We start from the raw sequence: 17500 nt of genomic DNA on the forward strand, positions 1-17500 counted from the left end.
CTGCGTAAAAAAGCCGAGTGACGTCAACATCACACATTCTATTAGAGATAACTTAATTAGAGTTGATCGCACCTCTGGCTGTCTGAAGGAAACAAGAGCAGCTGATTGACGTCATCCGCATTTCATCTAGACGTACAATAGGTATCTGGAAGACGAAAAGCCTGTCTGAAGATCTATCAGCATTTAACTATTTAACCAAGTTAACTGCCCTATTCTGGAAAAAAAAACACGTATTTAAAAATTTGGCCAGAAAACTCGTCCTTCAAATATCAATCGATTTAAATGACCCTCATCTTGACAAAAACTCTCAAACGTGAGATTTTGAAAAGCCCCAATTTTCAGAGTTTTTGCCGGGGTGATGGTCATTTAAATCGATCGATATTTGAAGGACGAGTTTTCTGGCCAAATTTTTTAAATACCTGATTCTGATGAGAACGGCAGTTAAATTGGTTAGTTTTATTTGAGGTTGGTAACTCAATCAGCGATAGAAAGGTTTGTTGGGAAAATACCATCAACACCCACCTGCAGTTTTTATTCGTTCACACCTGATGGTCGTTACCTGGATGGTGCCAGATTCGGTGCTTTAATTGATGTCCCAGGTAAATGTGGAATTCTGTCATTAGAACTCGGAGGGATTGAGAGATGAGAGGAAAGGATATCTATCTATCTATCTATCTATCTATCTATCTATCTATCTATCTATCTATCTATCTATATATATATATATATATATATATATATATACATATATATATATATATACATATATATATATATATATATATATATATATATATATATATATATATATATATATATATATATGAGCCAAGGTCAAAAGGTGCCCGCCTGATACCAGTGTTAAGAAAATTTGATTTTTACTTAATTATGGGCTGTTTTCATTGGGTTAATGCTTGTAATCAATTGATAATATGAAGAAGAGATAAAATGAGATAGCTCAACATACTCTGTTCAACAGAATATGAAATAAACAACTTGAAAGTCAAATTTGAATGCGGTTTGGCATGTGTTTAAAACGAGGTCAACGCATCACCTTTTTAGAAATCATGCAGAAATTAAATGTGATGTTTTAGCTCACGTGATTGAAATTTGACTAATAGTATAAAGTCAAAATTTACTTTTAAACGCAATTGCAGTATATGACATATCTGATTAAGTTTCATATAGAGTTCTTAAAAAGTTGGTGTTGCTTGTGACCTTTGGTGTCATCAAACACAGCACAATAATAAGACTCGACACGAAACTTTAAAGCTCATGTTTAATGTTTATGAAATGTTTTATTATGAGAAAAAGCATAGATTTACTATCTGAATTCAGATCTTGGAGTAAATGTATACCGTTTTGCCGATATTGAGGTTTATTGGTTTTGGTGTCATTTGTCACAAGCAATACGGCATGCGTGAACACGTGGAAGTTTGTTTCGTTAAATGGCGATTCGCAATTTTGATCCACCCTTCTTACCAGTCTTTGAAGTGCAGCACTTTCATTTGCCTTTCCAGCGTGGCTTCAGGCAGAAAAGGTAAGTTGAACTTTGGTGTCATCGCTATTTTACATTGTCACAAGCAACACTTGATACTGATATTACAAAGTGCCACCAAAAAAATTATGTTTTCAGCTGTTATTCTATTTACAAATATGATATAATGACATCTCACATAAGACTGATTTTGACACAATTAATTATTTCCTTGTAATTCTATTTTTTTTATGTTTCAGGGTTGTATCAATCAAGAAAAAGACAAAACTCAAGCTTTTGACGAATCCAGATAAAAGAAGGGTTGTCAAGAAATTTGATTTGATTTACTATTAACACACTAAATTACTACAAACAAGCAGATTTGAGCAGTAGGGCGGATGTTACGGTATGGTTACATGAATTCATTACCATGGCTGATATTTATCTAGTGTTTGTGTGACTTCTGGTACTTTTTGTGACCATTGGTGTCATTGGTTAAAATGTCACAGGTGACACTTAAGTTTGAAGTTTCTAATGTATTTCTGTTATCATGTTCTTCAAAGCTTGAAATGTCATTGAATTGCATTTTAACAGGCTATATTACATGTGTTCAGTTGCTATTCTTGATTTATTGAGGCAAAATTGCGTTCTAGTGCTGATTTTGACCAAAGTAATAGCAACAATGGTATTACTATTTTCTAAGTATATTTCCAATTTTAAAGTATTTAGTTTCTTAAAATATTATTGAATTTCATTTTAGAGTAGGCTATTGTGGTTTTTTGACTGAAAATAATGATATATTATGGACGAAAGTGTGATTTGGTGTTGCTTGTGACATAAGTAATGGTGTCACCGGTCTTATGTCACAAGTCACACTCAGATGCTCTAATTTCCATGTATATTTCTATTTTTGAAGTCTTTGGTTTCTGAAATATTATTAAATTCCATATTTAACTGTGGTTATTACACTGGTTTGACTGAGATTAATGATATATTGTCAAAATTGCAATTTGGTATTGCTTGTGACATAAGTAATGGTGTCATCTGTCTAATGTCACAAGTGACACAGTGTCGCTAAATAAGATATGCTTTGGTCACACTATTTCCCAACATTTTATTCCAAAAGTTTCTGAACATTGCTGGTAATAAGCATATTCAATATTGTTGTTGTTGTTAATGCACAAACATTTTTATGAAATAATATATTTGCATTCTATGTTGCTTGTGACCGATGACACCAAACAGCAACATTTTCTCCAATAGTTGGTAATATTATTGTACTATGATTGTTGTTGATTGTGTCTTTTTGTCTATAACTTACTAAATAAAGTTTGATACTCAACAAAAATAATTTGATTATTGAGTTTTTTGTCTCATTTTGGTGTCACCGGTCACAGGTGACACCAGCAACCTATAGGTATTGTTGACGATATTATGCTGCGTTAGACCTTAAAGTTATCTAAAGGGCCTTTGATTCATGAAGTACAGGGTTTTTGCTACACATATAGAAACATGAATGGACTATTATGTCACTTTTATTTTGAGAAAAAAAATTGGCACCTTTTGACCTTGGCTCATATATATATATATATATATATATATATATATATATATATATATATATATATATATATATATAATATATAAACAAAAACCATGAAATAATAGTCCTCAACTTTTTGATAAAAGGAGCTATTTATAAACATTTCGCCTTCGGTATTATGTCGGGTTGGTTAAGATGTTGAAAATTGGATTAATAGCCAGAAATATCAGACTTGCGTTGAGTTCACGTGAATTATTGAGGAGAATGGAAATCATATCTTAGGATGCTAATGGCAACAGTTTATATTTTTGATCAGTTTAACATTAAATCCGGATTTTAAGCATGTGGTTCGTTCCGACATAATGCCATTTTGAGACGATGGGTCACAAATGTGTAATGTCAACTGCTAATGCTCTGTGTAGCCTGTTAGGTCAGATTGACCTAGACTATACACAATGTGAGCCCTGGGTAAGAATAAAAAGTCATGAAAAAATCTCATGTGTAAACATGGGTACGTAAGTGCTATAGATAGTATGCGCCTGGCTAAGAAGCTCACAACATTGCCATCCGGAAGTATAACGGACCAACACACAAAACTATGTGTAACCTTAAACGTTTTTAGTCTGGTTAATATAGTTTAGTGAGAATCACTCATAAACGTGGGTGGCGAAAAAACAATAACAAAGACCTGAGTGACGTCAACTACACACTATCTATACACAACGTGTAGCCCTGGGTCAGAATAAAAAGTAATAATAGACTCTCATATGTAAACATTGGTAGGTAAGCGTTATATAGATAGTTGCAGATGACGTCGGTCAGGTCTTTGTTATTGTGTTTTGCCATCCGCGTTTATGAGTAATGCTCACTGACCTGTATTAACCTGACTATAATCGTTCATTGATAAACCTAGTTTTGTGTGTTGGTCCGTTATACTTCCGGATGGCAATGTTGTGAGCTTCTTAGCCAAGCGCATACTATCTATAAAATGCGATGGTAGCATTGCTTGGCTCTCATTCATGAAGCGGGACTACGACGATAGTCTGAGACTATATCCGTAGTCTCTGACTAAAAGGCGTTGTAAGCTATTCATGAAGGCGGACTACGCGAAGTCTAAGACTAAACAAGGGACTAAACGGGTGAAATTTACACCCGCGATTTAGCAGGTGTAAATATCGTAGTCTGAGACTAAATTTCAAAATCATAATATGTGCTATACGCTGGAGGAAGTAATTGTACAGCGATGGGAACAAGGCTACCCGACAGGTTTTGATTTTATATATATATATTTTTTTCTTTTCTCGAAGATTCGACAATCGCACATACACTCCTCATCTTGCCCATTCAAAACACTCTCCAGGGACTCCCCCCCCCCCCACCACCACACACACAGTTTCATAGTAACTTCCTCCTCCTCCTCCTCCTCCTCCTCCTCCTCCTCCTCCTCCTCCTCCTCCTCCTCCTCCTCCTCTTCCTACTACTACTACTACTACTACTACTACTACTACTACTACTACTACTACTACTACTACTACTATTAATACTACTACTACTACTACTGCTACTACTACTACTACTACTACTACTACTACTACTACTACTACTACTACTACTACTACTATTACTACTACTACTACTACTACTACTACTACTACTACTACTACTACTACTACTACTACCAATACTACTACTAATGCGACTACTATTACACTTGTATTATGTCTTTTATCGTCCATTATTTCTAGAAATTTCAGTCTCTCATGGTCTTATCATTTCTATCACACCGCGCTAACGATTCGTTCACACTCCAACCATCGTTGAGTACAGACGATCCAATTTATACTGCATTTCATTTTATTTGTTTTTTGTTGTACCGACGAAGGGTTTGTACCCGAAACGCCCATTGTCTGTATTGTTCCCACCTTAAAACTTAACACCCAAACAAACATATATTTTTTTATCACTCAAATACAATAGCAATGCGTTCTTGCGATAAATAATTTCTTTAGCAAAACATGTCCCACAACACACATTTTCTTTTAATTTTATGATGTACATAGAAATTTGAATAAGAAAAATGCTGGCTGTATCGGAACGAATGTGACGATTTTCCTATAGATAGAATGCACTTGGCTAAGAAGTTCACAACATTGCCATCCAGAAGTATAACTGGCCAACACACAAAATTGTGTGTAACCATGATCGTTTATAGTCTGGTTAATAGATAGTATGCGCTTTGCTAAGATGCTCATAACATTGCCATCCGGAAGTATAACGGACCAACACACAAAACTGTGTGTATCCATGAACGTTTATTGTCGAGTTAATACAGTTCAGTGAGCATTTCTCATAAACGCGGATGGCAAAAAAAACAATAACAAAGACCTGAGTGACGTCAACTTCATTCTATCTATAGTTGGTAAGGTGAAGGTTAATGAAAAGCGTTGGCACAAGACTCCTTGTAGAGTCATCGTGGCTCATCGGTACGGCCTTTGCTTTGTACCCAAAAGATACCGAGTTCGATTACCCGCCTCGTTGTGTGGCCTTGGGCAAGCCACCTCACCTAGCTCAATTTGCGGCGCTGCTCTGCGGCTGACGCCTGGGTTATTCCAGTCTTCCCTTGGAATAGACCCAAAAGACAAATTTCCCCTATGGGATAAAAAAAGGGATTTTTTTTTTAATTTCTTGTAAAGCGCTGTGTTGTGAGCACGTTTCGTGGATATTGCGCTATATAAATGCTCAGGTTTTTATATATGCTGATCTATCTCATACCTCGAAGATTTATGGCAGAACAGGAACGATATAAAACGTGATAAAAAAAGAAAAAGAAACATTGAATGATGGCCACCTGATTGTGAGTGGATGTGTGTGGGTGTGTGTGTGTGTGTGTGTGTGGAAGGTGGGGGGATGTGCGTGGGGTATGCAAGCAAGGAGCATGTGTTTGTGTGTGTGTGTAAGTGTGTGTTTATTTGTTTAGGTGTTTTGGTGGTGTCTGCAGCCAATGCCAAAACACAAAGGGGAAATAACTGGCGTTTTCCCAGACTCGATCATCTTCAAGGATGTTATGAAATGAATGTTGTGTGTAGTTGTAATTTCTATGGATACTTAAGGCTATTGGTTATTTCATGGGCACACAGGACACCAACTATAGACATCTATGAAATTACCGAAATATATCACTATCGGTGTCTTATTCTATTCCAGTATCTACAGGTAATGCTATTTCACCGTGTTTCATTGCATTACATATTAAGAAGTATGTGCCATAGAAGGGAAGAAATGGGAGCGATCTTTATTCATGTTTTCGTCCAACCAAGTCATCAATCACATGATTTTTGTTGCTGCCCAACGATTGGATATTTCTTAACAAATGTAAACACGCAGCTTTGTTTACAAATGTTATAAACATACCCATGTGTCAAGCTGAATAAAATGACCAATCGTGATGTTAGATATTTAAAAAGCTGTGAACACTTTTCACTAAGTGGGTCATTTTGAGCACATTTTGTAATGTGACCAATGACCTCGAGCACATGGAAATTTAATATAGATAGTATGCGCTTGACTGAGAAGCTCATAACATTGCCATCCGGAAGTATAACGGACCAACACACAAAACTGTGTGTATCCATGAACGTTTATAGTCGGGTTAATACAGTTCAGTGAGCATTACTCATAAACGCGGATGGCAAAAAACAATAACAAAGACCTGAGTGACATCATCTTCGAACTATCTATAGATCGTGGCCATTGACGTCACTCTTCATTTTGTAATCGTTTTGAGACAGCAATTTTGGTGATTATTTCTCACAAAATTTTATCAATCAGAATACAAACGTTTAAGTTTACACATGTATGTTGGTACGCTATATCGGGCTGATGGAAGTTGTGAGTATTTAACCCCCTCTTTACCACCTACAGCAAAATCGTCACATTTGTTACGACACAATATATCTATAGATATATCTGTTATTGTTCAGATTAATTTTGTACATCACAATGATCTTTGTTTAATGGGAGCGATCTTTATTCATGTTTTCGTCCAACTGAGTCATCAATCACGTGATTTGTTGCTGTCCAACGATTGGACATTTCTTAACAAATGTAAACACGCTGCTTTGTTTATTAAAGTTGTAAGCATACCCATGTGTCAAGCTTTAGACAATGACCAATCGTTATGTGAGATAGTTCAAAGACAACGCTGTTAACGGCCAGGTACTCATTTTACACCTGAGTACGGGGAAAGAATGTGAGTAAAGAGTATATTCCAAGGACTCAACTATGCGCCTGCGAGGCTCGAACCCAGGACGTTCCGATCCGAAAGCGAGTGCAATACCACAAGACCACATAGCCGCACAAATACCAAAAAGATCATATCGCGCACTCGAGCTTCAAGAAAATCGCCAATCTCGTGTAAATAATATATCAATACACCCTTCAATTTTACTTTGAAAAATTACGAATCACTAAATTTGAAGTTTACAATAAAAAAGGACGTCAAAAGATGACTGATTGTTGTAAATTTGATTGTGCGGCTATGTGGTCAAGTGGTATGACACTCGCTTTCAGATCGAAAGGTGCTGGGTTCGAGCCTCGCGCTCAGGGCATAGTTGATTCATTGGAAAAGGCTTTTTTCTCACATTCTCTCACCGAACTCAGGTTTAAAATGAGTACCTGGCCGTCAACAGCGATGTCTTTGTCCGAAAAAATTGTAATATCGCCTAACATGCGTCATGTCCCGTCCTACATGTTAAATGTTGCTGTTGACCAGGGACCCCTTGTAAAGCGCTTTGAGCACATTTAGTGGATATTGCCCTATATAAAGCTCAATTTTTTTTTATATAGCAGTGGAATCAATGCATCAAAGCAATGACCATATTTTAACGTATCGGTAATGTCATTTCATTACAGTTTTGTCAAAAGCCATCAAGTAGAGGAAAGCAAATACTAATTTTCATTGTTGCCTCGAACAAAGGCAGCGTGGCTCAGCGGCACGGTCTTTGATTCGATCACCCGCTCATGCGGCCCTGTGTGACCTTGAGCAAGTCACCTCGCCCGAGCTTAAATTGCGGCTCTGCATTACGGCTAACGCCTGGGCTATTCCAGTCTGCCCTTGGAATAGAGCATAGAGACAAATTTTCCCTGTGGGATGAATAAAGGGGTTTATTTATTTTTTTATTTATTTATTTTTATTTATTTATGTATTTTATTTATCAAACTAAATAGATACTTTAACAACGAAAAAACATCATTTCTTGGTTTTAGAAAACTCTTTGATGCGTGTAAGAGATAATCGAGTGAAAACTGAAGTGAACTCAACATCCTAGCAATGTCAGTTTTTGATAGGGATGAGTTGAAATAATAATCTAGATGAATCTGGTTTTTAAAAATGAAAATAAGATAAACGGTACACGCCGTTGAAATTGCCCATATATCACGAACTTAAATCTAATTAACGTGAGCGATTTTCATTTCATTTCCACAGGATTGGAATTTGACCCTGAGGACAGAACACATTTACGTGACGTCATCAATAGAGCATTTGAAATCCGACCTGACGTCTTAACAACAGCTTTTCGAGTCACCAAAACCCAGTTAAAGCATCTAAACTTTTCGCTCTCAACTAATCTGCACCTTATTTCGCTCATACGTCATCAAAACCTATCTTGTATATAGTGACGTCACAAAGCGCATAATCATTACGTATATTAATTTCCAATCATCGTTCTTTAACAATCATCGTAACTTTATCGACGTGTGATTCGTACAGTTAAGCATATAACCACAACTAACGCCTTTTGTCCTCTTCGGAAAACTTTCGCTCTTTCAAGAAAACAGCTCAAATATTCAACCACAAAAGAGCTTAAAGATTCAAGATATCAAACTGATTTTGACAATTTTGTCTCGTTGACCAACCGCGAACTGAATGAGATCAATATTTTGTTATTGAATAATCGATCAAATATTTAAAGATTGGTGAATTGCGCAATAGAATATTTGATTCTATTCAAAGCATATAGAACATTTGGCAAATGATATGTACGTTAAAATCGGATACTCAATGAAGCAAAATATTTAGGTATATCACACATCATCTCTAGTTTTGATGGATCAAACATCATCTCTACTTTTGATGGACAAGCCTATCCGATGATAACGATATTATATGAAGCACTGGAAGTTATTCCAAGGCATCATACAACGCAGGATGATTATCTTTCAAGATTATCTATCAACGAGGCAAACCCAACAGCATTTGAAGCCAGACTTCTACGACAGCTGGCAAATCTGGACACAATTTCTGTTCTCCAAGATTTGTTGTTGTGTCTGTGTCAAGACGTAGACCTTCAAATCTGTCGCCAAACAAATTTATTATATCATCCGATATAAATACATAAACGACAAGCTTTTTTGTCTTATTGATGTCCCCATAGCAACAGAGATAAATACATTCGTTACTATGGGCAACAAGAACACCAAAACTAAAGGAGACAAGAAACGAGAACACGACGAAAAGAAACAAATTAAAAAAGAGCAAAAGGCTAAAAAGAAATCGTCTAAGAAAGGCAGCGGTGGCAGCCACAAGAAGCACCCGCTGTCTCGGGGTGGTTTTCAAAATTCTGGATCAGAATTCGATACCGACTTCGACTCGAGTCATTTCACTGGAGCGGATTCTGAATCTGGAGTTTTCCACTCCGCTGAAAATCTTTCGACGAGTCCTTACTTCGACTCATGTACCAAATCAGAACGAGAGAACTCGGAGATTTGGCGGCCGTCCTCGCCGTCGACGTCATCACGTCATCCCCAAGTTCTTTCCTCGCGTGATTTTCGAGATGGGTTCTCCCTGGAAGCTTGCATTCCACCGGAGATCGCTAGGCCCATCACATATCATACAGACACCACAGTCAGTAGTGGTAGCGGTGGTGGTGGTAGTGGTGGTGGTGGTAGTGGTAGTGGGGGAGGGGGAGGAATAGGAGGAAGTATCACCATTGGCTACCACTGTCAAGACAATAGTAGTGGCAGTCTAAAATCAAAGAGAAGCAACAGCGTTAAGAGTCATCAAAAGACTCCAACGTTTTCACGATATCCAAACGATGACGTGATGTCCGTTAGCACGTCGTCGTCACAGAAAAGCAGTCAGACGGGCACGGGGGGCTACTGCACGCCGTTGTTGAACACACCTGTCTTTGGACGAACGGACCGTTCCGTTTCACCACAATCTGCCAGTCCACTCGGACGTCTCCACGAGCCTGACAGAGACTCCATGGACATTGTGCCTTTACCATATTCGCCATTTGACCCAGAAGCAAAAGTGTTCACAACATACAACCCCACTGTCGTCAACAGAAACACCAGTCATCACCATCAGCAACAGCAGCAGCAACAACAACATTACTTCAACCAGCCCATCGATTATCGAAATCTGCCCAAACCAACATCACCTCATCCACAACGAAGAGCTTTCTCGCCAAAAATGACATCATCACCTTTCAAAATCATTTCCTCTGATGAGTCATCATCAAGTCCCACAACTCCCATTCCACAAAGAAAGGCGGCCGCAGCAGCTTTACTGTCTGACTTATTCAAATCCGGTGGGAAAAAGAAAAAAAAGATTGCATCGGAAGAAAAATCATCGTGCCAAGGCTGTGAGAGAAGGAGGGAAGAAGAAATGGAAGCAATAAGCCCAAAAGGTAAAAAGTCACCACTTTGGAAAACGTGGGAAAGGTCAAGCAACAGGAAGTCGGGAAGTAGTAGTGAGGCGAGGTTGTCAATATTTGGAACATCAAGAAAAACAGATAAGAATGATATGTCAAAGACTAAAAGACAACAGGACCATGGTAGCCCTAAGGATACAAAGAAGGACAGGTCAAGCGACTCCACACTGCAGGATTATAACATCAACGGTAGTGAAAAGCAAACTGCATCGAGCCATCAATATTCTTGTAACACATCGAGTAACAAAGACAATGAAAGAACGTTGGATACAGATGTTAGTAATGTCAATAATTCATTAGCACCAGAGAGTGAGGGACATTTAACTTGCGATCAGAACCGAAACAGTAGTCCTCCCGTTGTGAAGTCTGCTGCCTTTTGCATCATGAGACTAGAAGAATTGGAACGGAATATAGAAAGAACCATCAAAGAAAAATTCCCTGATGCAGAACCTTTTTTATTACGAAAGACTCCGCCAGAAGATGAATTCCGGGGGTCCAAGTCGTTACCCACAACGCCTTCTTTGAAGAAAAAGATTTACGTCACACGTGACCTTGACAAACCAGCTGATGACGCCTTAACATCTGATTTGCATAATTTAAGCGAAAAGCTAGAAAGCTTAAGCGGGGCGACACGTTATTATAACGAATCTTTCGAAGACTCTTCAACTCGCGCCAAATCTCCAGTCATCTTACGTCGATTTGGGGCCAGAACGAGGCATGCCAGCATTTCACCTAAAATTCAACGTGCCAAAACAGCAGCTATTTATAATTCACCAAGTGAAATGGAAAGAATGACGTACTTCCGGGAGGAATCAGAACTCACAACTGATCATTACAAGGAGGTTAGAAAGGAATCTTCAAACAAGAACGATCACCCTTGTCATCCGTCGGGTTCTAAATTATCGTCAAGTACAGATGTCTGTTTAAATATATCTCCAAATTCGTCTTCAAAATCATCGCAAAATGTTGACAAAGCATCAGCAGACACGTTTGATGAGAGGCAACAGAAATCAACAAACGTAAAAATCAAAGCACACGTGACTCGTCCACTCTTGCGCCAACATCGTATTGAAGAACCGGAGGTTTTAGAAACGGTGTCAATCAAATCAAACAAAAGCAAAGATAAAAGTCAAAAATCCCTTGTGGATGAAGAAAGAGTCGTGGTATCTACAGAATCGGCGGTTTTTGGGTCAATCTCTCCAAAACTGAAAAGACACGCGCAAGACAAAGCCTGCAAAAATGAAAAAGTAAACGACGCCATATCTTTACAAACGAAAGACGAAAATGGATCTAGAAATGGTAGTTCTTCTAGTCATGTAGTCGTTAGACGAAAAGTACCGGAGACCGGGGCCAGGATCCAAACCATAACAAACCGTAGATCTAGGTCGCTAGATGGTTTGGTTGAGGGTGCGGCTTTTAAGGAAGGACGTGCAAATAGCCAGCGAGTGGTAGGCGGAAACGATAAACAAACGAATAAGAAGGAATGCAACAGCGCTAGAATTTTACCTATTCCTTTAACTAAACATTCAACTAATGCTGATAAAAATGCGTCGTCTGTCTCTGTAAAATCTCGAGTTAGATCTATAAATAAATCTTTGTCTGAGGAGGCAGCTGGGATAAACCAAGGAAGGAAATTAAGTGTGCGAAGTGGTAGTGGTAGTGGTGGTAGTGTTGAAATGGAAAGTCATCATTTTGTTATAAAATCTCTTCCGTCCTCTCCAACAGATTGTGACACTGAAGGAGGTTCCATTCGGTTTCGCGGTGCATCTAGCACTGATGCTAAAAGCCCGTCAGAGGTAAATAGATTCAACAGTAAAGGAGAAGAAAATATCAATTGGAATAAATTAAGTGGAAATTCTACTATTTCTCCAAGTATTCCAAGAAAACATTCGGCCGATCATGTTGTCTTCGGCACAGCAGTGGCTCTGCCATGTCGTGTGTACGCTACCACATCCACCACCCCAAAACTTACCTCACCTACTTTGTCTCCGACTACAGGAAATAGAAATCTTTCCTTTAATTTCACGCATGCGCAAAACTCCGCTAAAGAAAATGAGAGAAATGCCAGGAATCAGGAATGTCGGCAGTACCAGATACAACAAAGCTACGATAAAAGAAAAGAGGAAAAAGAAAATGAAACGAAGTCATTACTTCTACCTGAGCAAGGAAAACCAGGTAGAGAAAGGGTTGAACGGTGGATAGAAGAAGAAAAAAGGTTTGGAAAGACTGAGAGTCAACCAGGAGATGAAGTAAGAAATATATACAGTGATGATATTGAAAATGAAAATAATAATATCAACAACAACAACAACAACAGGAACGACAAAATACACGTGATCAGACCGATTTTACAGGTAGACCTAAACGAAGAGAGATTGGAATGGAAAGGAAAACAATGCAATATTGATGCTGATGGTGATGGTGGTGGTGATGGTGGTGGTGATGGTGACGGTGATGGTAGTAGGAAGACATCAGATGCCATGAGGGATAGTGTGTCTTCAGGTAGCTATCTTAGACAGGTTAGTGATGCTGATAGGAACTGTGTCAGTGTTAGAAATAATCGTCCCCAGCTGTTTGGATCAATTACTGATAGCGCCGGATCCACTTCTTCTGTTAGAGGAAATATTTGTGTATCGGATTCTTTCGTAGATCCAGATGACCGACTAGATGCGAGCTCCGTGTCTTCTCGTGTTGGTAGATTTTCTAATGCTTCGATTACCGATAACACTACAGGTAGTGAAAGTATTAGCCTTCGTGGTGGAGACGGGGGTAGCAGTAGTATTCGTGGTTCTAGTAAAAGTCAATTAATGGGAGGAGATGATGGGCTGAATCGACGAAAGAAACAACAACAACATCAATATCAACGTCAGGAAATACCGTTAAGGCAAACCGATATTCTTGATGGAGATAGTAAAGTGTGTGATTCGGAAAGGAAACATGAAATAAGTGTTTGTGATAGTGGTGGGCAAAATTTGTTTCTTGATGACGATGAAAGTGATGCCGCTCACGATGGCGGTTATGATAATAGCGGTGATGATCAAAATTCAATAAGAATACAGAGGAGTTATGATGAAGACGATCATCTTACGGAAGTGTTCTCTAGAGGAATTTATTCGACTGGCGACTATAGAGGTGGACGTGGAATGGTATTAGATAATACAAAAGATAACGATGTTGATGATTTTTCTGATGATGTTGGAGCTAATCTTGTAGTCGGTAGGAGGATCTCTGGAGTTTGGGAAAAAACGGATAATCAGGAGTTAATAAATAAGACGAGTGCCAGATACACAGATATTGATCAAAGCAAAACACAGTTCAACTATTTAGCTGATGATGGAAACGAATATAATCGTTATGATGATAGTGACGGTCGTGATGATAAAGATGGGAATACACCAATGGTAGTTTTAAAGCATCCGATTTCAAAAGTAATATCCGATATGATTAACGTAAGTAAGAAAATCCATCCACCCTCGCCCAAGCAACAACAACAACAACAACAACAACAACAACAGCAACAACAACAACAACAACAACCACAATACTCCAACCCTTCAACTCCACGACAATCAAGTCCCACAACCCTAGACAAAGACGCTCTCGTGGTAGAGGAAGCCGTCGTTGCCATGGTTACCCCACGCTTACAACAGCCAATCACTTCTTTAGAGGAGAGTACCATCATACACCATTCACCCTCACTAATATCCCAGGATGCTAGCAATGACAATAGCCGTGAAGACGATCTTTTCCAAAAAGTAGGCAATTCGAAAAAGGATTTTATGGCAGCAAAATTGACGAGCGAGACAGAACTGCAGGATTTATCAAGTGATGAAATTAGTGATGATTCCGATATGGAACGATTTATGCAAAGTGTCAAAAACTCCATATTGCCTCAGTTCTCTGCCGGTGACAAGGTGGATAACTCAGACACTCCCTGTGTAGATGATCCCTCTACATCGACAGAGGGGAGGCAACCACCCCCTCCTCCAAGCCCCAGCGCTCTGGATAAACTGATTGCAGAGTTTGACGAGGATAAAGAGGATGACAGTGATTTGTTTGATGTTGATTCTGACGAGGGAGGAAGAAATGAAAAAGAAGTCAATATAAGCAAAGAGGAAGGAGTGAGTAAGACAAGAAGGTCAGGGACCAGAAATGCTGTGAATTTGGCTCTGAAAAGGCAAACTGAAATGAAGGAGTTCACGGACAGAGTTATCAATCGTTTGTCCGATCTTCTGGGCAGTCTCTCTGGAAACGAGGACAATGACGACGATGATGATGATGTTTTTGCAGATGATTTTAACAATGATCACATTGAAGAAGGAGAAGGTTATCGTATTACTCTAGACAAAGAAAAAGATAAAGAAGTTGAAGATAAAAGTTGGGACAATATCGATGACAATGATAATGACGATTCAAATAGAATACTCCAGAATATAGAGATCACGAATAGCAAATTTAGTAACAAATCTCAAGAGGCTGGTATTCCTCACAGTCTCACTCCGGAACTTCCACATCCAACAGAAAGACTTTTGTATTCTCAATTCTCCTCGTCATCCTCGTTATCTACGTCTTCATCCTCATCGTCATCATCGTCAGAACATCTGCCTCCACCCCTTTCCCACTCTCCATCCAGTATGCCTGGATTCGAGGGATTTGAAAAAGAAACAACAAAACCAAAATGTCAGTCAATACCAGAACCTGATTATTTTGTCTTTCCAGAATGTTCTTATGAAAAGCACCACATTTCTGGAACAGCGTCAACGCAACAAAGAGATGAGGATAGTGAGACGCATTTTAATGCAAATCATAACCGCAAGTCACAAGCAAGGAGTTACCATAGTGATGATGACGTGGCGAGGGGTGGGGGGACCCCGGAATATTACGACGACAGACCTCTGTGGTCAAGAAGACAAAAACCGCCCAGTCTAATATCAGCCAAGATGGCGTCGGCCAGGAGACGTGAGAGACGAGAGAGATGGTTGAAGAAAAGAAAACGAAATCGAACTGAGTTGCTAAGTACATGCAGCAGTGAAGTGGCTTCTGAGCAATCGTCAAATCACGGACGATCACGACTGTCTCTTGACAACGATTTCGATGACGAGGAAGTGTCGAATTTATCCACTCAAACTCAGAAAGGAGCCCTTGGCTCTGGCATTCTCACGTCTCCGAAATATTCCAAACCAATCATGCCATTTTTTGGAAGCAGAGAAAGAGTACACTCCCCACCCATCCCCGCTGATGAGGAATTAATTTCACGCCGAAACATCAGTGTCGAATCAGCAAGTGTTTCTTATCATGATGATAATAACGAATCGTCTAAGTTTCAATTTGAAAATTATGATATCGACAAAGAATCTGCTTTGGAAAAATCTAAGCATTTAGATAACAACGGGGATGGCATTAGCACTGGTAAAATGGCAGAAAAGATAAAAATTCCTGGCTTGGCAGAAACGTTTGACGAATTAATGTCTGTGCAACAAATTCTGGAAGGTTTCCAAATTCGAAATACATCGGCATCCGCAGCAACACACAACAGTAGCAGCAGTAACAACAACAACAACATCAACAACAACAACAGTTCACCACATTCCACAAATATTAGACTCGAATCTAAACCAAAATGTATGCCTCTCACTGTAGAAAATATCAAATCCATGAAGGAACAATATAGAGAGGGTAATAACAACAATAATAATAGCAACACAACTAATACTACTAGTGGTAATTTTAACGTAAGTGGAAGATTATCGCGACTTTCCAACACAAATAGGACGGAATCTGATCTTGACATTTATTCGGAGTACCGAGATGACGTAAGCACAGACAGCAACCTCTACGCCGATGATGAGGATGATGATAACGACGATGATGACGGTAATGATCCGTATACCACTGCCGAAGACGACCTCGACGCTTCTGTCGATGAACCTGATCTGGAGAGTAACGTGGTGGTTAGCTGCACTTTTTACAATTCAAACACGTATCAGCAACAGCCTCCGAACACATCGTACGACTTGGGCAATCAGTCTCTTGTATTCACTGCTTCTCCAGCACGGTCCACAGATCATCACAGTCTTTCCTCATCTTTTGTGGTATTTGCCGGCAATAGCCGTGGTCGCTTTGACCTCAATAATCGTAGTGGCAATGGGAATACTTTAGCTACACCCGATATCTCTTTTAGAAGCAGTACAGAAGATGACAATAATTATTTGGCCATTGCTGGCGCTTGTGGTGGTCGTCCTAACGCTAGCCGTAGTACAGTAGAAGGTGAAAGATTTGCTAGTAGTAATACTACAGTTTATAAGAAAAATACAGACAGTAACAATCAAAGTTTTACCACAACAAGTTACCACACTATTTCGAAAATCAACAATAATGAAAGTAAGGTTGAAGGTGATTTCACTGCTCGGAGCGCCGTCTTCATGAGATCAAACTCAGCGCCTGGAGCGTACAGCAGGCACCAACTTTCGGTGTCTGGGAATACAATTTCAAGTACAGGACCAGATGGTCAGATGGCTATAGCAACAGCTAGCACTTACAACAACAGCGATGAAGAATATTTTAGAACACAACATGCTCCATTAGAGAGATCCATTTCTTGCCAGCAACAGGGCAACCTGCAGCAACCCGGAACAGTGACGATGGTCTCCGGAAATGGAACGGTGTCCAGAACATTCCAAAATGCCCGAGCCCAGATGATGGACATCCAGCATCATCTTCAGGCGTTACGTCGTCAGATGGAGGGTCTACAGGACGACATCACAA

The 17500-nt window shown here is 39.2% G+C and overlaps 1 protein-coding gene across 1 annotated transcript in view; it reads left to right on the top strand.

The window, feature by feature from the left end:
- LOC144957896 (uncharacterized) overlaps nt 1-17500 on the top strand; it is a 25425-nt gene that overhangs the window by 4539 nt on the left and 3386 nt on the right. Inside the window, exon 2 of the mRNA XM_078889423.1 lies at nt 8506-17500. This exon is cut by the window's right edge and continues 76 nt beyond it. Coding sequence (XP_078745549.1) covers nt 9481-17500 — 8020 coding nt within the window. The 5' untranslated portion in view covers nt 8506-9480. The remainder of the gene's footprint in view (nt 1-8505) is intronic.

The sequence above is a fragment of the Berghia stephanieae genome, chromosome 12 (assembly GCF_034508935.2).
Source record: "Berghia stephanieae isolate SIO BIC M18660-M18661 chromosome 12, UCSD_Bste_1.3, whole genome shotgun sequence".
In the NCBI taxonomy this organism is placed as follows: Eukaryota; Metazoa; Mollusca; class Gastropoda; order Nudibranchia; family Aeolidiidae; genus Berghia; species Berghia stephanieae.